Source organism: Monodon monoceros, unplaced genomic scaffold (assembly GCF_005190385.1).
Source record: "Monodon monoceros isolate NGI ecotype Baffin Bay Population unplaced genomic scaffold, NGI_Narwhal_1 Super_Scaffold_14, whole genome shotgun sequence".
Taxonomy (NCBI): Eukaryota; Metazoa; Chordata; class Mammalia; order Artiodactyla; family Monodontidae; genus Monodon; species Monodon monoceros.
Genome location: NW_021703770.1, coordinates 66,689,108 through 66,709,592, shown reverse-complemented (window position 1 = coordinate 66,709,592; position 20,485 = coordinate 66,689,108). Strand labels below are relative to the sequence as shown.

Here is a 20,485-nt window from a genome sequence, read left to right as displayed (position 1 = left end):
AATAATATAATTCAAGCTCTTTGCATTCTTACTGTATGATGCTTGTCACCTTGAATTTTATATGTCAGATAATAATATTGTTATCCTTGCTTTCTTTATAGACTACATATTTATTTTTAAACTCTTGATGCCATGGTTTAAGTGTGTCTTGTTCAAGTAGCTTATTGCTATAATTTGTGACTGTCTATGCATGTATATGTGCATATGTGTTTGTATTCACAGAGGCATCACTGCATCTTCCCCCTCATTCTAACACTCTTAGTCTTTTAAATAAAGCCTCAGATATGTTATAAATCTATACTTTATCAATTAAATACGAAATAACTATATTAAAACATGTATTAAATATATTTATATCAAATTATATATTATAGTAAATATTATATAATATATATAATTTTGGTTATTAGGTATTTAGGGTGGACGGAGAGGTGAACAAATGTTCTTATAAAATAATAAATATGTTTATTCAATAAAATTTAGAAAATGCAGAAGAAGAGAAAAAAGAATCACCAACTCTCTTACTCCCAACAAATAGACAACCACTGTTAACCATTCATTCATAAATGCATATTAGGGGTTTACTATGCGCCTTTTGATATGTTTCTTTCCAAGATTATACAATTAAATAATAATTAATAATAATGGATTCCATTTTTTAGTGCTTATATTTTACCAGGAAATATTTACAGATTATCTCAGTTAATCCTCATAACAAACCTAGGGAATAGGTGATACGTTAATACCACTTTAGAGATGGAGAAAGTGAGTTTCAGAAATGTTAAGTGACTTGTCCAAGATGTCAGTATTAACATGGCCTTGGAAAATGGGGAGAGGGGAGGGTCGGCCCTCTGCCCGCATTGGAGCAGGGTGCGCACGGCGCGCTGGAGAGTTCACGGCAAATCGTTTAATTAAAGCATATGGAATACGGGAAACAAAAGACTTCAACTAGTGCTTTAGTCTCATCTGAAATTCTACAGGCATGTATCTTGTAAGCAGTATATGGCAGAGTTTTAGGCCAATCTGAGAGTCTTGTTTCAGTAGAAATTTCAAGCATTAGTTTTGACTACCACTTGCTATGGAATGTTCAGTTGATGAAACTGAAGGTCTTTCACTCAGAAGAAGTAAATCAAGAACCTGAGGCTTGCGTGCTCCTGAGCTTCTGTGAATGGCCCCGGAGCTCCGAACCACCCTTCCGGGTGGATGTCACTGAGATCCCTGGAGCCTCCTGCTGCCGTCGCTCCTGAGTTTCCTGGTGATGTGGTACCTCAGTCTTCCCCACTACAATGTGCTAGAACGCGTGAACTGTATGTACTTCTATGACTATGAGCCCATTTACAGACAAGTCTTCCGCTTCACACTTCGAGAGCATTGGAGCTGCTCTCATCAAAATGCATGTCTTGTCATCCCGGTGACCTCACACCCCTCAGATGTGAAAGCCAGACGGGCCATTAGAGTTACTCGGGGTGAAAAGAAGTCTTGGTGGAGATATGAGGTTCTTACATTTTTCTTATTAGGCCAGTAGGCTGAAAGGGAAGACAAAGTATTAGCATTATCCTTAGAGGATGAACACCTCCTTTATGGCAACATAATACAAGATTTTTTAGACACATACAATAATGTGACCTTGAAAACAATTATGGCATTTAGGTGGGTAACTGAGTTTTGCCCCAACGCATGGTACATCACGAAGACAGACACTGGTGTTTTCATCAATACTGGCAACTTAGTGAAGTATCTTTTAAATTTAAACCACTCAGAGGAGTTTTTCACAAGTTATCCTCTAATTGATGATTATTCCTATAGAGGATTTTACCAAAACCCCCATATTTCATACCAGGGGTATCCCTTCAAGGTGTTTCCTCCCTACTGCGGTGGGTTGGGTTATATAATATCCAGAAATTTGGTGCCAAGAATCTATGAAATGATGAGTCACGTAAAACCCATCAAGTTTGAAGATGTTTATGTTGGGATCTGTTTGAATTTATTAAAAGTGGACATTCATATTCCAGAAGACACCAACCTTTTCTTTTTATATAGGATCCATCTGAATGTCTGTCAACTCAGATGCATGATTGCAGCCCAAGGCTTTTCTTCCAAGGAAATTATCACATTTTGGCAGGCTATGCTAAGGAACACCACCTGCCATTTTTTCCCCTTATATCAGTGTTTATTTATTTTGTTGTTTATTTTTTTAGCATCTTTATTGGAGTATAATTGCTTTACAATGGTGTGTTAGTTTCTGCTTTATAACAAAGTGAATCAGCTATATGTATACATATCCCCATATCTCCTCTCTCTTGCGTCTCCCTCCCACCCTCCCTATCCCACCCCTCTAGGTGGACACAAAGCACCGAGCTGATCTCCCTGTGCTATGAGGCTGCTTCCCACTAGCTATCTGTTTTACATATGGTAGTGTATATATGTCCATGCCACTCTCTCACTTCATCCCAGCTTAAAAATATGGAACGCTTCACGAATTTGCGTGTCATCCCTGCACAGGGGCCATGCTAATCTTCTTTGTATCATTCCAATTTAGTGTATGTGCCGAAGCAAGCACCCACATGCCGTTATTAATTTGACATTCTACCCAAAGCCTAGAGAAGGGAGGGATACTTTGTGGAGACCGTTAAAACTAGACTGTGGAATCTCCAATGGAAAACTCATGGGAAGGTCATTGTGTGGCTTACACGGAACCAAAACTCATGAAGAGCCCATAGGCTGGATACTGGAGGGTTGCACTTGACCTGTGGTTTATTTTGACGACAATCAACTCAGGCCTTTTAAAGATGATATTCAGAGGAATTAAACATCTGACAAAGGAATAGGAGGTTTTTGTTAATAAAACAAACAATTTGAACATGTCATTCTATAGATTAGAATTTCTTAAATGGGTTTCATTGAATTATAAGCTCATTTGTCCATAACAACAAAGCAGTGTGGAGTATTATTGATTGAACAATCTAGTCAGTTCAGGGTTTTGTGTATATCTTACATGGATTACAGTTTTTTAAATACATAATTCTGTGTAAAAAAACTGAAGTTATACTGAACAAAATTTCATCTGTTTTTGGTCATTTGGAAGATACTTCAGGATGTTGCAGTATTTCAGAGTTATCAATTATTGTTTAATGTTACTTAGAGTTTTGCACTTTTATGGGTGTTTGAAGTTATGGTTGTTTCAATACTGTATAAACAGAATAGTGAAAATCACTCTTTATATTTAAACTTCTTTTCCAGTTACTTCACTAATGAGTTTATTATGAATAGCTCCATTAATGTGTAGTCATTGGTCATTATTGCATATCAGTAATCTCTTGAACTTTGATAAATATTTTGTCATGGTAACACAGAGAAGAATTAAAGCAAGAAGATCTGAATTACTGTCTTGTTTTTAAAAATATAATCCCCGATGTTTTTAGATGTCACTTCATCTGTCTCATTTTTCCACCTGGAAATTAGGAGTAGTATAGAATGCCAGGCAGCATGTTTCCTTTTGGAAAGGACTCTGAAGCCAAAAAGAAAAGAGAGAATGTGGTGGCCAGAATATTATGAAAGGAGTGTCATATTTCAGTGCTTGAGTTGGAAAGAGAAGACTAAAGATTTGAGCTGCATTGTTAACTGCTCCGCGTTTTTTCTCATTAACAATCAGTTTGAGAATAAAAAGAAAACAAAAAAACACAGCTGCTATTGTTATTAGTTTCACATCAAGAGGAAAGCCCTACTATGTGGTCTAAAATCAAGTCTGATTTCCATGTCATGGTGAAGCACATTTTTTCATAGGAGAGATGAAGTAGGTCACCTTTGACCTGCTAATTGGTCAAAGAGGGGCACTCCTTGCCCCCATATTCTCGGGATTGTGCCATTTCCCATTATGCCTGATATGGGACAAGTGATTCCTTTTATCTGGATTACATGATGGTGAAAGATCAAATCTGTTGGCAGAAAATATGAACTTGAAAGTGTATAGTCAGCTCTTGTAATGCTCATATATTTATAATTCTCCTATAAGAAAAGCTTAATTTCAGTTAGAACCATTATAATGTTTGATTCTTTATAACAAGGCTATTTCCATTTCCCTCATCTCAGACCTGATCCAGTTACAATAAAATCAATTAAATGAAAAAAAGAAAATGGGGAGAAATTATACTGGCTGAACTTCCAGTGGAATGATTTATTTTGGACTAATTTTCTGCCATGGTTGTGAGAAATCAATAGATTTTGCAGAATTTTGAAAAGCAGCCTTTACTGATTAAGAACATGTTTGGCTGCCTGCAACAGAAGGAAAGTCAATTATAGCGGCTTCATACAACATACGTTAAGGTTTTCATCTAACAACTAAGCCTAGACCCAGGGTGGTACAGCACATTCTATCATTGTTCCAGGCTCTTTCCTCCTTTGTACTTGCCTTGACACACGGTTTTACCCTCATGTGTGTCACCACATGGTCACAGAATGGCTACTTCAGCTCAACCTTCATGTCTGTGTGTCAGGAAGTCACTGAAGTGGGAAGGAAATCCACAGAAGCTTTCTGCCTATATCTCGATGGTCAGAAATATGTCCCAAGGTCACCCTTATCTGTGATCAAGGTTGGAATATGGAGGGTTTATTTTTCTGGGCACATTTCCACCTTAAACAAAATCTGGATTCTCTCTAGCAAAATCCACTACCTCATGTATATTTAACAAGTAGTTACATGAAAATAAATTTCATAATAAACTCAATGTAATCTCTTGAGGCAGAGCAAGATATCTGCTTTTGGGGAAAATGGAGTATGGGAAAATATAGTGCAGTGCTATAGCACGTGAAACAAAACCCCTTGCTGTTGAAATTTGGAGAGAAACAAAGTTCATCCATTAACAAGGAATTTCCCAGTTGTGTGGTTTGCCTAGAGTATCAGATACTTTGTGAGCTCAGCATTGATCATCCTGCACTTTACAGCTCTCTGCAGTGTCATTATCATGGTTCATTATACTGTTGGCAACTATCTTGGCCAACCTTGAAGATGAGTTCAAAAAGGCCTTGTCCTGCACACACTCCTCCAGCTCTGCCTACACTGACTAAGTCAGCTAGGTTTATCTCCCATCAGCAAGTCATTAGGTGAGAAAAGCACTAAAGGAACTCAGGAGCTAAGGATCTTTGGTGCATCTGCTGTCAGTGCATCGGAAGCCTCTGATCTGGGTACTTCTATCCTATCGCCAGTGAGCGTTGCTGGATTCCACCAGCTGTTAATCCCTGCTAAAGTGCTGGTGGATAAGTTAAAGCAGTGTGTCTCAGATTCTTTTCCACCAGCATACCCTTAAGATATGGAACTAAACCTGGGAAGGTGTTGTGTGTGTGTATGAGGTGAGGTAGGGCGACAACAATGCGTGTGTGTGTGTGTAAAACATGCCACCTGGCATGATTCACTTTTATTCTGGGAAACATCCCACAATTTACCTAGTGGGGAGGGGATTCTTCCACTCTCAATTTATAGACTTCTGTTGAAGTTCCAGGGTGGGTGTGACATTTGGCTAATTCTATAGCTGGCCACCATGATTCATTCAGTGACCCAACCGGAGTCGGTGAGATTCAAGGTTTCTTTTCTCCTGAGATTTCTAGGAAAGAGACTCTTGCTTTTTTCCCCCTGAGATTAAAGACAGAGAAGATATAAAATATGAAGCTTTGGCACTCATCTTTTGGTTATAAGAATACAGTCAGTACAGAGGAGGGAAGATTCTGAGAGAGGATGAAGAAAAACAAAGTCTAGGAGACATCTTTTGAGTCTCTGGACAAGCTGTATCTAAAGCCAGTCCCGTTCCTGGACTTTTCATTTATCTAAGCAAATATTTTGTGTGTGTGTGTCTAAGCCACCTGGGTACTTTGTGCCATTTGAAACAAACAAATGAAAATCACTAGCACGAACTCCATATCCTTGAAATTATTTGAAGTTTTGGGTTTCAGCCTAACAATTTACACACACTTAGCATTCTCCTCAACAATATAAATATATATATATATATATTTAAATAGAAAATGTGTTTAAATTTTCATTTAAATCACTTGACTTTCTGCATCAAAATTTTCAAGTGAAATTTATTTTCCAGGAGGAGATGTCATATTTATTATATAGTTTCTCATTCCCTTGACACAATTCTGCATGTGCCAGGTGGTAGATCTACTGCAATTTTAGAAACATAAGCTTGAAGAGCTGTGCATACAAGTATAATAGGGAACTTCTGAATACAAAAAGTTTTCAGGACTCAAAAACATGGAATTATAATGGTAGGATAATAGGCTTTGGCACAAGAAGACCCATTTGGGACTTTACAAATAGGCAGTACTCACTCCATCCACAAATAAAGCTTTTTTTGTAGAGGAATACATAAATATAAAAACTCCATAAGCTAGTAACCAGTGGGGTTCACAATCTGAATTTTAACAACTTTATTGAAATAGATCTGTGTAAGCAGAGGTATCCCACGTTATAAAGTGTGACACCTGACGTGGAAGGAAAACAAGCATAATGCTAATGCTTCTGGGGAGTGTGTTTCCTTTAAAAAAAAAATCCTCAGGATATTATTTCCCTGTAGTACAATGTGTTTTAGGTTATGGACTACCAAGACCAGTTTTTTCACAAAGTTAGATTAAACCCCTGTAGTACAATGTGTTTTAGGTTATGGACTACCAAGACCAGTTTTTTCACAAAGTTAGTTTACACCCCTATTTTTCAAAGGGTTCAGATTTGAGGTGGGTGTGAAAAACAGTATAGATGCTCGATTCATGCTCTGTGAAAGTCCTTCTTTCCTATCCAGAGCCCAGTGTGCATAAACTGAGGAAAATTGCAGATGACCAAGACATCAAGCCTTTCATCAAATTTCTTTCAAGTGAACTTCTGAAGCAGAAGTTCATTTACCATAGAGTAGAATACATTTGATTCAAAGGGGTTATTTCAACATCTGTATGCTTCCAGAAATCCTGAAGAAATGAGGGAAATTCAGCCAAGTATCCTGATGTCTTTGTTCACTTATTAGCTAATACTTCAGTAATGGAAGGTATAAGGATTTTTGTCTTTATGTCTTTATTCATTGAACCTTAAGGCAGCACTGAACTCTAGATACTGTGGGATCTCTTCTGTGGTCACTGGTCTAAAGGACCTCAATGAGGGGCTTCAACATTTCCGCCTCTTTCTCTATATTTTATTTTCATGAGCTTTCTTCGCATAGGAGGCTCTAGAATACTATGCAGTGGTCATAAAGTAGAGCAAATAATTTAATATCCCACCTCCAAATCTTCTGCGATAGCAAAATCTTAGCAAGAAAGGAGAGTATCACTCTTCACCTGCAGCTCTTATTCATCTGACCTGAAGGGTACTGTCTCCAACATTTGCTGTTTCGTTTTGAACCGCAGTATTATATTTGAACATACAATGATTTTTTTCCCTTGACTGAGCCCTACTTTGGTGATTTTCTTTTCCAGTCAAACTAAGGAACTTAATATCACTTTGCTACTACAAGGATAAATGGGCAAGAGAAGTGTCTTTCCGACATCAGGAAATATTTGCAGGGATCGTTTGTGTCCCAGGACCCTTTTGGATTTAACTGATCCCCTACAAAAGAGAAAGTGTTGTTAGCTGTCATTGCTAAGAATAAGACGTCTATGTAGCTAAGAAAATAGCTACAAAAACTTAATATTTTCAGCAATATACGTACTGAAGACATTGAGAGCTATCTAGAATGTTTTATTAATGTTTGAATCACAAGAGGATTTGTTTTTCACTGCATGCAATGAGAGCAAACAAACAAAATTATTCAAGAACTCTGTTTTCCCATCCCTTATTTTCTCAAGTTGTCCTAATATGATGATGTAACTTTGATCCTTGGTAGATGGTAACTATTTGGGTACTCCCCAATCTTTGTATCCACTTAAATGCTCCACAAAAACTATTGAATGTGCTTTCGAGAATCTTATCTTAAAATAATGCCAACATACTAGTTCTTTAAGGATATACAAGTGAAAAGGAGTGCTTAAGTATTCATGAAAATGCTGGAATAACAAATAGCAGTTATGTGCTCTAGTAGTAAAAGGACATCAGTTTTAAGAAAATGGCAGTGCTTAATTGAAGTCTACAAAATACGATTTGATCCTATCTCCCCCCTTAAATCTTCCAATGAGAAGTAATGAGTGGGTCCAGAAACCCAAGCAGAGAAAAGAAAATTTATATTTATTAGATGTCTACCATGTTTTAGGTACTTTACACATATCAGTTCATTTATATTTTTTATTATAGAAGCAAATGAGGAAACGTGCATTAATCCAAATAATTCTAGTGATTCAAGAACCACAAAACAAAACAGGGAAAGGAGGTAACTTAATTTATGGCAAAGCCTTGATACCTATTTTGAAAAAAAGCGATACGTCTGAACAATGACAAACATGATGCTGTGACTATACAAGCCCTGGTTCCATGGCAACACTGTCCCAGCCAATCGTGAAGAAGGCAGCCTGGTAATGGAAGAAGAAAATAAGATCTAAACTTTCAGACACTCGTTAACCTGTTCCTGTTCCCGGAAATATGTTATATTCCAATTGCTATCTTTACTTCTTATCCCTACATCCTCTTCTTCTGTTTTTGATAAAACACACATTTTAATTTATCATTTGATTATAGGTCAAACAGTCCAAAAGTGCTTCTGAAGAAGTTCTCCCACCCACCAACTCTATTCTTACTCCCCAGAGGTGATCATTTTTTGTGTCTGTTGTTAGCTTCATCGGTTGTATGCCCATAATTTTAAATAGTATTGTTATACTCTTACTTGTTGATTTTTAAATAGCATACTGTCCTATGATGCCACATGATGCAAGATAAAGATTTAACTCACATAAACTATCGGAATGGTGAGTGCGTCTGGCAGGTAATTTGCATTTCTCATACTGATATTAAGGTTACACTAACCTCATTAATGGACTGGAAGGCATCCCCCCTTTTTTATCTTCTGGGAGAGCAAGCATAACATAAGAGATATTCACCTTTAAACTTTGGTGGAATTAACCTGTGAAAACATCTATTTCAACTTCTTTAATAGCTATAGGACTTTTCAACCTTTCTCATTCTTCCTAAATCAGTTATACATTATATCTCACTAGGATTTTGTTCATTTCACAAAAAGCTTCAAATTTACTGGCAAAAAAACTCAGAATTTTCTCTTATGTATTAGTATCTTTGTAATTCCTGTTGTATCTATACCCTTTTATCCCTAATTTGGTTTATTAGTATTTTTTCTTTTTTTTCCCTTAGACAGCATAGTAAAGATTTTTTACTTTATTAGCCTTTAAAAAAATTGTTTTGGTTGACCTTCTGTATTGAATCTTTTTATTTTTATATTCACTGATTAATACTTTTATTACTTGTTTATTAAACATTGGTTGTCGGTGTTAACAATTAGCCTATTGATTCTTTTTTTTATAATTTACTTATTTTGTTTATTTTTATTTTTGGCTGCATTGGGTCTTCAATGCTGCATGCAGGCTTTCTCTAGTTGTGGCGAGCGGGGGCTATTGTTTGTTGCAGTGCGTGGGCTTCTTATTGCGGTGGCTTCTCTTGCTGTGGAGCATGGTCTCTAGGTGCGCGGGCTTCAGTAGTTGTGACACACAGGCTCAGTAGTTGTGGCTCGCGGGCTCTAGAGCACAGGCTCAGTAGTTGTGGCACACGGGCTTAGTTGCTCTGCAGCATGTGCAATCTTCCTGGACCAGGGCTTGAACCCATGTCCCCTGCCTTGGCAGGCAGATTCTTAACCACTGCGCCACCAGGGAAACCCAATATTTTTAACTTTATCTTTTTTTCTTTTTAATTTATCTTTCATTATACTTAAAAATTTTTTAATTGGAAACATTAGTTTTTAGCTTTTTTCTAATGTAAAAATTTTTAAACTAAGTTTTCCTGTAGATACTGTTTTTACTATATGGCACAACTTTTGATAAACTTATTATATCCAAAGTTATCTTTCAGTTATAAAATTATAGTTTAATTATTATAATTTCATTTATATTTCCATTTTTATTTCTTCTTTGACCATGGGTTATTTAATAGTGTTTTATAAAAATTTCCAAATGTATGGTGCTTTAAAATTTCTTTTTGTTATTGATTTTTTAGAATTGTGATCAGAATATGTGATTGGAGTATTAACCTTTGAAATTTTTGAATATTGCCTTATAATCTTAGTGATAATCAAGTTTTGTAAATGTGTCAGGTTTTCTTGAGAAAATATGAATTCTCTACTTGTTGAGTATAGTTAGATCAAGCTGGTTAATGGTGTTGACACTCCCCATTACTCCAGAAAAACCATGGTGATTTGACACCCTATAGGTGAAGGAAAAACAGAGGTTGAAGGAGGAGGAAGGCGGTTCACAGGGAAAGACCAGAGTCAAGTGTTTATTTTAAAGAATAAAACAGAGTTTCTAGTATTTTATTTTAGAAGTAAACTAGGCTTTGGAGTGAGTCCTCTGCTTTCAGATAAGGCCAAAAATATTTATAGTACAAATGTAAGTTATAATATAAGACATAGACTATGATCCAGCTTCCTATTATACCCCATATTCCACAGCATTTAGGAATTTCTATAGATTATTTTATCTAATCCTCTTAACAAATAAATGAGGTGGAAATTATTACCGCTTTTACAAATGCTACTTACTTAGTAAGAACTTAGCAATTTGTACAACATAAGCTGGTTGGTCAGTGACAAAGGACTAGAATGACCTCTGGTCCAACCCCAGAGCCTTTCTCTAAACCATTAACCTCTTCTGTCAAGTGCTTGTTAGACTTCGTGGATGACACAAGAAAGGTGAGATTTGTTCCTGCTCTCAAGGAAGGATGCTGTCATCTGATTAGGGACACATGTCTCATGTCCTAAAAATAATTAGAAAATGGAACTAGTTAGTGAACTAATAAAGTTCTAACACAAAATTCATGTGCCAAAGTAAGTATCCAGTACAATGCCTGTGGTATTACAAGACTCGCAGTAAGGAGAGGCCATCATTACCTGCAGTTTTTAGGAAAAGTTTCAAGGAAGCGGTGGGATTTAAATGGATTCAGGTAGGACTCAGATAAATAGAGGAAATACGTTCAACTGGACTGTCCCACTGAAGGAAGCATTGCTTGATATATTCTGCATAATTTGAGCTGACAGATTGAAAGCATGGCAGGATTTGCCTAAGTAGGGTAAAGGGGAGAGGGCTGTCTTGACCAAAGGTGCAATGAATAGGGATAGCTATGATGTCTGGGGGCGGTGGAGTAGGGAGCAAGAGTGGAGGGGGCACGAGGAACTGCAGGAGGCGGGGGTGAATGGGTTACGGTGTGTCAAGGTTTGGACTTGGCCTGAGGGAAAATGCAGAACCACTGTGATTTTCTTTTCTTCATAGGGTGTGATACAGGAAATAATCTCCCTCACGTCGAAATTCTGGTGGACTGGAAACAGTATCACAGGAAAGAACGTCTCCTATTATCTCACGCTCTCTAATACATTTCATCATTTCCTAACCCCCAAAGACTGGAAGATTTTGTTTTGGTTCGACTTAAATCTCTTTTTTCTATATTTTAACTTTATTAGAGTATAGTTGATTTACAGTGTTGTGTTAGTTTCAATCACAGCAAAGTGATTCAGTTACACATACACATATATTCATTCTTTTATAGATTCTTTTCTCATATAGGTTATCACGGGATATTGAGTAGAGCTCCCTGTGCTCTACATAGGTCCTTGTTGGTTATCTATCTTATATATAGTAATGTGTGTTAAATCTTTTTTATTGGAATTTTAGTCCATTTCCTCTCTTGTCTTCCCTCCCTGAAGGTGGAAAATCAATTGCGATGTTTTTCAACATAGTTTGATTTTTAATACATTCTTAATTTCTGAATGGCATTTTTGGAAACCGTAGTTTTATTTATCACGTTAACAGAAATCTGACCACCCTCGTTGCCTGACCTTGTTTTCCCTTTTTGAGGAGGTTGAGTAACACACATAACACTATCAATTTAATGAAAAAATATCTGTCAAAATGATTTGGCTTCCTGAGGATTGATTCAGTTGACTGAATTTTCTACATTTCAGAAAAACCAGTTATTTTTATGACATGCAAATGCAGCCTAAATTTTGGTCTCAGAATTGCTGAGTTCAGGAAAGACTGCTGAAAGCTGGGAAGCCTAGTCAAGCATTTGCCTTCAGCTGTTGAACTTACGAGGATCTGTTCTAGATAAAACTAAGTGACATTGTGCTGAGAGTAATCCTGACACACATTAAGATGAAAAAGTAAGAGTCTATCTGCTGACTCCTAGTGTTAACCAGAGTTAATTAGGGGCTTGTGAGAGGCCAGCATGAAACAAGCTATTCCAAAGTGAACTGAGATATACTGCACTTCTGCAACACCTGACTTCTTAACAGCAAGGTGAACCTCAAGAACACAGTTCATATAAAGATTGGTTTGCATTCCGTAAAAATATTTACATGTTAGGAATTAAGTGCATGAGTGTGTCAGTTATTTCTCACCCAACGAAGGTCTTGGAGAATTTCTGTTTCCGGAAAAGAAAATTAATAACAATGTCCATTGGAGACCTGATACAGCACTTTTGTATATGCTGCTTTCCAATTTGAGAATTTACATTTTTGTTGCAGTTTTCTTCCAAATGACAATGAGGCAAGCTGTCCAGGTTCTGCCACTGATGTCATCTGCGGGGCTGGGCTGAAAGAAAACAAACTTGGAAAGCCTTCCCACAGGGCTGTAATAGCAGGGGTGGTCACTAAAATTTTTTTTCTTTAAATGTCGATATTGAACTTTCCTTGACACTGAACCTTGTATTGCTGGGTATTTTAAGTTGTTTATCCAGAATCCGACACACTTTAACCTACATAGTTCTGGTGATAATTGCTGAATTTCCAAATTAATAGGAAAACTGGCACAATACTAGATATCAGAGTTTGCTATTTGTGAAGTGCCAATTTTCTGTAATTAGGGAAAATTGCTAATTATCACTGGATCTATTCATTAATATTTGAAGGAAGAAAGATAAAAATTAATAGAAATGCTTTTTTTAGTGGCTAAAATTTTTAAAGGCTACTTGCTGGGCAGTTGTGAGGAAAATTGAGGCAGCTTTACCTAAATTTTGTGATGGAATGTTTAAAATGAGAGACTTATACCTCACTTAACTAGTACTTCCAGTGTTCAAGTGCAAATTGGAAAAGTCCCTACTTAATTGCGTAATACCAGTACCTTTTCATGTTAGGTCAAAGTGGCCCTGGTTTGTTAAATAAAGAGGGCAGAGTCTTCTACATTTATTTAGTGTTATGAAAAGAGGCATTTATTTGCAAGCTTTGCCTAGAGCAATGCTAATTCTCACTGTTACATTACATAATTTTAGGAATATGATAAGCTATGAACAATAGCATTGAAAATGAGCTATCATTTTCAAAGTTTATAGAACGTTTACCACAGATAGCCTTTTAAGTCTTATTTCTAGGTATGTTCTTTGACCCCAAATAAAAATAAGTACAAATGTAAGTGATGTTTGAAAGATCTTAAATCAGTTTTTTTTTTCTTTTCAAGAAGAGTTTAAAATATGTGCTCATTAACATCAGGAAATATCAGAAAATGATAAACTTTTTTTTAAGCCAATGAGTGTTAAAAAAAAGTCATTATGAGATAGTGAATTATTCTTTTATTCAACAAATATTTTCTGAGCCTCTACTCTGAGAATGGAACTTGGGCAGAGGGAGACTAGGGGGTTTTTGGACTAGATGGACAAAAAGGAGGAAAAAAAAGTTGGTAAAGAAAGTTGGTGATCAGGGTCAGGCTGAAGCTGAGATGTGCTTGTCTGTAGGGGATAGACCAAGAAGACACAGTGATTACAGCAATGCCTATGAATTTAGGGTCAGGGAGAAGGTGAACACAGAGTCAGGGAACCAGTAAGGATGATAAGCTGAAAAATTGGAAAAAATGTTCTGGATGGATGGACACATGGACATAATTCAGTCCAATTCAGAGCAGTATTGATTGAGTTCCCACTAGGTGTTGAATGTAGTCCATTTTGAAAACTCAGGTAAGAAAAATTGGTGAATACACATGGTATTTTACCTGTGATGTCAAATACTCTCTCTCCTTCACATTAGATGGTGGTACTGAAGATGAAAAGTTATTGCTAGTGGACGTCAGACAATATTTTTCACCTTAGGTCACCCAAGCTTGAATAGCATCTTGTATTGGGAAGGGATCTCAGATGTAACCTAATCTCACCTGCTACCCCATGCTGAAGTCCCTGAGGACAGTTACTCTAGGAAAGGTAGCCCTTTCATAAGGATCCTGTTGGATTACTGAAGGAAAGGGAGCTTGCCGTTGGTCTGTGTTATTCCAGCCTGGAAGCAGCGATCTGGAGGAATAGCCTCAGAACCTTCCTTAACTGATAGGTTTTCCCACACTGTTATCCTAGCTTTGCGCTACTGGGATCAAGTTCCAGTCTGACAATGTCTTTCCCGGTACCTGGCACTCAGAAAGTAGTGCAATTTCCAGTGTGCCCCGATCAGGAAGGGTCCAGGGAAAGCCGCTTAGGCTATTTCACTTCAATTCATACTTATCAATGTTTATGAGACTGTTTGGCTCAGAAAAACCCCGCTGGCCACTTTATCAGTCCACCAGAGTTCCTAGCTGTAAGCAACAGAAACTTACAGTGGCTGATGTATGGTGGAAAGAAATTTACTAAAAAGATAATTGGGGAGCTTACAAAATCTCGACCAGGGCCAGAGAACTAGGCTCAGAGCTTAAGCAGCCAGGAATGGAGCCCAAGGTGACATTTCAATTGGCTTCCGGTGGAGAGGCCACTGCCACTGGGGACTGTACCCCCGAGCTTTACTTCCTGCCCCACAGAACTTGGAGCCTGGAGCTGCCCCTGGAATGACAGCAGCCACTGCCTGGATAGCAGAGCCGCTATCCAACCCGTCCTATTCAGGCTCTTGGTAATGCCTAGGACTCATGTCAGTACAATGGCTGCGAAAATGGCACAACTGCACCAAATAAGGGGAGACTTCTCGAAACATAGGCAGAGAGTTCAGAAGCTGGGCAGCCCCAAGACTGGCAAAATTACCATTGGTGCCCTCTTACCTCCTTACTTTATACCCTCTCATCTTAGACTTATGTAAAGACCAAAATTCTCTGTACCATTTTTACTTTTTTAAGATGGCCTCTGGTAGGTAGGGGATTAAATGCTTCCATTTCTGAATAATACTTTTTCTTGCTATTTTAAATACAGACTGCACGCAGGAGTAAGAATATCAAGGACGTTATTTTTAAAAGTAAATAAGTGATAATGACACAGTATCTAAGATTTACTGTGTTTAGCCTCTGTGGGTAACCAGGGATCATCTTTTTTCAAATGCTCAGAAATCGTGGGCATTAACAGAAGAGAAAGTGGAATTGTAATGCTTTGTACAGCATTGCATTGGGGAACTTTATTTATTTAGGAGATAAGAGTTTAGAACCTCTTTCCCTTCATACCTGACCACGCATTATAAGATCCACAGGACAAAGTATAATCCTATGAAATATGGAACATGCTTAGTCATGCAGCTTCTTTACAAGACCATCACAGATATGTGACGACAGACTTAGATAATAATAATGCAAAATTCATCAAGTGTTCACGGTACTGTAAGACATCACTGCGGGTGCTTTACGCCAATTAGCTTATGTAATTCACAACCGCCCTAAGAAGAAAGGTTGTTCTTCTCCTATTCTCCTCTATATGAGGACACTGAAGCAGAGAGAGCAAGTTACCCACCCAGGCTTCTACATCTCGTTAGTGGCCAGCGCCAGATTGGAACGCAGGCAGTCTGACCCCAAAGCCCAGAGCCTGACCCACTCAGTCCAGCTGCCTGTTAGAAAAGCACATACAGGGATGCTATCAGGTTTCTCTTTGGCGGGTCAGAAGCAGCATTCCTGCAGTAAAGGTACTTTTGCTCTGGTGGTTGGCACTTCTCAGCTGAAATGAGAAGCCGTTTTACTGCCACCGGTACAGAAAAATATGTCGACCTTATTTTTCCTCTCAGTGCAATCTCAAATGCAGGGAGCAGTGTGGCTACCCAGTGTGAAAAATATTCCAAGCATCTCAGCTGATAAATTCTAATGGAGCTCCGATGCCTTTTGCGACTTTGTTCAGATTCGTTTAGTGCATCAAGCATAAACTGCTTAAATCTTTCACATACACCCATTCTATTGCCTATTAATTAGAACCGTCTTTTAATTGCATTGGCGCTTCAGAATTAAGTCAATATAGTTACAGGGATAGAATCCCCTGAAGGAAAAATTTCTCTTTATAGGAAGCAAGTGATGTTAAAAACGACAGAAGCAGCAAACAATAAAAATCCCCATAACATCTCCAAAACATCCCCACAAAAATCTCCCTAAATCATTTGAGGATAAAACTCCATTTTCCTAGCTGAGATTAAAATACACTTGATACTAAGCCTCCTTCCACACCCCTGCTGTGTTGGCTGTCGTTGAAATGTTCTTTCTGTGTCTTCAGCTCTCTCTCTTTCAAAACTGATTTCTTCTCCCCAGTACGTGAGGTAACCAGTATCCTCCTACTGTTTACAGACTCCTCCGTCAAAACAGGAAAAGATCACAAGTCAGGCTTTGCCTTTTGATGGATTGGTTCTATTTTTTATTTCACTGATTAAACATTACCTCATCCAAGCATTTGCATTTTAGGTCATTTTAGCTCTCAGTGTCTAAAGGAACGTCAGTTATTGACAGAGGTTGGGGAAATTGGAGGCAAGGCAGGAGGGGTTGAAATCATTCAAATGTCCTGAAGGTAGACTTGCTTTAACATTTTGGGGGAGATGTTGAAGTTGGGCATGGAAACGTTTATAACTTTTCTCCCTGACCTTCCAGAGGGACAAAGAGATAGCAGAGACTGACAGAGACTCGGCCCTGGGTTGCTGGTGGGTCTGGGGCCCTGGCTTCTCCTGCCCTCTCTGGCCGCCCCCAGGCTCACTTGCGTCACAGGCTCATCGCCTCACAACCTCCACCTCAGCTATACCCCGATTCTCCCTCCCTCTCCCCAAGAACGCCCTGAAGTATATATGCTGATTACCATCACAAGTTATTGTAGTCAATGTTATAAAGTTCCTGAGACCTATTCATCAGTGGACCTATGGCTATATTCAGTGCTGCCTGGATCATGTTGCCTTGAAAGATAATCCTACAAACACCCTCATACCGCAATCTATGGCCTATATTTCAAGTAGTATCACCTCCTTGCTCTCTGGGGTTCTGAGTCAGGCTTTTTATAGTTCACATAACCTAGATTTGTGAGTCACTATGTACAATAAATAGCATTCCCCCTGCTACCACGAGTCTTGGAATCAATGCCAGGTGTCACTGCCGTTGACACCCCTGCTTGCTGACGACAAATGTGCCATAGAATTCATGGTCATCCGAAGTCTCAGTTTCCTCATCTCTAAGGTGAGATGGTTGGTAGCTTTCTAACACTTTTCTTGGTATCAGTGGCATGTCTCTTGTTTAGCTTTTATTCTGAATGAAAACTTTTAAAGAACTTGCATTTCATCTTACACCCCAAGGTGCATATTCTGTTTTGCTATGTTTCAGGATGAAGCTCACACTGAACTGGAAAAGAGGAAAGAGCAAAGGATAGCAAGCTGGGGAAATTCGGGGCCACATGCTCCATCTCATGGTTCTGAATAAAGAGAAAATGGGCACAGCAAAGGGGCAAATAAAGAAGGATCTACTTGCTCACAACTGTGCTCCTATCCTCTGAAGCATGTTGTTGAAGCCTTGGAGACATCATTAATTTCTCTCGCTACCTTCCTCAAGCCTGAGTGGCCAGCCTTGGAAAGATGCAGCCGGTGTTCTGCTGTTACCGACGACTCTAGAGCCCATACTGGCCTGGAAGAAGTTGGAAGTGAAGTTAATACCCAAGGAATAAGTGAACGCTGGCTGCTATAGCAGAACATTCCAGCAGAGCAAGGGTGACCACTGGGGTAGTATGTGGTCCAGGGTTAGACAGGATGACATTGAAGGGACCTCGTTTCTCTGATTCTCTGGTAGTCAACAAAACACCACACATACGCTAGAGCTACGTTTCCTTGGTTTGCTTGGTTTAATCTGGTCTCCCTTGCTTCTTCTTTTCTCATACCTTGTCTCCGTGTTTTAAGGACCTATTTGGTGTTTGCACCTTCTTTTCCGTCTCTTCAACTCCCATTCAGCCTCATTTGTTTTTCTATTTCCCTTTCTTCCTTTTTTCTTTCTAGCTATTAAGGCACCTGTCATGTATCAACCCCCAGGGGCCCGAGTGGCAGCTTCCTTAATTCATGGAATGCCTAATTTTACCCACTACTTTGGAGATGGGGCTAGGTTTCCTTTAAAAAGGAAAAAAAAAATTCCCTGGTAGTATCTGTTTATATCTCTAAGGCTCAAATAATTGAAAACGGTATTGTTTGAGGGAAGATCATTTCTAATGAGCAATACACAAGGAAGAAAATCTGATTTTCCCAAGTGAAATTCCTGACAGACCACGAACTCTGCAAGAGAGAAGCAGAGCACTTCTCTCTGTGGTGACCAAGGTACCGTGTCTCTAAGCTGACATCACAGAAAGGCCTTTGTGCATAAATAGACCATGTATTAATAAAATAATATTTATGATTCAGCCTTTTTCTTTCCTTTTAAGTATCAAGCTGTAACCTAGAGGAACAAAAATAAAAGAAGTTGATGTCTACAATATAACTGTTAAGGGGGAATTTGCTCCACTGTTATTTGGATGTAATTGGTACTGAGCTCTTGTAATTGGGTCTGTACTTGTTCACTTCAAGGGTTCCATGCTATTTCTACTTGAACCCATTTTTTTGATACCGTTCAGCTCAGCAGTGCCAGCTAACTCTTGTTATGTAGTTGAAAAACTGTGGCCATTAAAAATAGGATACGGTGTGATTTTGTTTTGCAGCACTGCATGGAAAATCAGTTGCTGTTCATAACAGCTCTGTGGTTGGTTGATTTAAAGCAGGGGGGTGACTTGGAATTGACAAGCAGACAGTTTGTGAAAAGGGATATTGTATCTTTAAGGCTTTCTGACTGATTGTGTTTAACTGCGCCACGCAGCAGGCAGTAATTAGGCTGTAGCTTCACGGAGAGGCTTAAAGCACCGGCTCTGGTTCTCAGTTCTCCAGATTTTTTTTTTTAAAGCACAAACATTTTTTGGATTTGGAGCCATGATAATGTTTTAAAACCGTGGGTGTGTAAGTGAGCAAATGAAAAGCTGACCCTAAAGGCTTCCCGTGCAGACTGTCTCTGGGGATCACCCTGTACCGATGGACCCTCGGGAGACCAGACAGCCGCCCTGGGAAGCAGTGAGAACGATGATAGGAGCACAGGGTGCTGGAGAAGGTCAAGGTGCTCTTGAAATGAAAGGAAGGCTGCTCTTATGACATGACACGGTTTCTTCTGGCCCAGTTCACAATGTTAATGAGACTAGTTGAAGCCTGCTTCTAAGATTGATAGACAAAGTGCCTAATAATTTTTATTTAGGGGAAAGAGAAATTTTCCTTTACCTATTAAGTAGAAAAGAGATTTGTTATAGAAACAAATCAAAGAAGCCATTAGTTTAAGGAATACTTTCCATCCACTGCTCTGCCTCTCTTGCTACTCCCCGGCCCCCTGCCCCGGCACCTCTTAAAATACCCCATTGCTGTTTTGAAAAGCGGCGAACATTGTCAATTATTATTTTGGTAAAGCCCAAGTTTCAAGTTTTTCAGGCGTTTGTTATCACAGAGGAGCAGTTGACAGACTACACTGACCTTATAAAGACTGAACGTTGAATTACTGGTTGACCATGGTAGCTATCTTCATTTTCAATCAGGCCACACTGGCTGAGTCCCAACTATGTGCAAGATGCTATACTAGGTGCCGCGAGAGATAAAAATTGTTCTGGAGCTGTGATTGTGATCTTGCCTGACACTATGTACAAACTTTCCTTCCTTTTCCTAATTACCTGGGTGAGTTATTCCGTATAGATTTGGGTAGCATTTAATTTTTAAATTGCTATGCATGTTGTTCTTTTCTTTGTGTTAAGGCAATTCCTTTTTTTTTTTTAAACCTTTCTTACTGATACCTGTATCAGTATCCATTCCAACACTTCTGTAGATTACAGACATGTACGGGTTACAAACATTTTTGGTTTTAAGTAATAACTCCTCACATCTGTGGATCACTTCAGAGTTTTGGATGTGTTTCACTTCTCAGTACATCATTTGGGTCTCCCTACCCCATCCTGTGGGTGGTAGGGTAGGTGAGAGCACCACTTTGAGATGCTCGGGGGCTGGACTTTGAAAGGGGCTGGGATTAGGTATCAGGCTGGCTGAGTTTCTTCTCTTCTCACTAATAACACAGTCATATATTCAATCCCAGAACGAAGCATCTTCTAATTTAAGAGTAATAGAAACATTTTGGT

At 38.7% G+C, this 20,485-nt stretch overlaps 1 protein-coding gene and 1 non-coding gene across 2 annotated transcripts; one reads left to right on the top strand and one right to left on the bottom strand.

Moving 5' to 3' along the window:
* Nucleotides 1-813: 813 nt before the first annotated feature.
* Nucleotides 814-17,988, top strand: LOC114895358 (UDP-GalNAc:beta-1,3-N-acetylgalactosaminyltransferase 1-like). Its single transcript, XM_029222645.1, is given in 4 exon segments — nt 814-898; nt 1,215-2,166; nt 12,651-12,756; nt 17,803-17,988. Coding segments are annotated over 4 exon segments (1,329 nt in total).
* LOC114895716 lies at nt 2,458-2,560 on the bottom strand. The gene has a single exon (XR_003793617.1). It is a non-coding gene; the product is annotated as a U6 spliceosomal RNA (small nuclear RNA).
* Nucleotides 17,989-20,485: the final 2,497 nt, after the last annotated feature.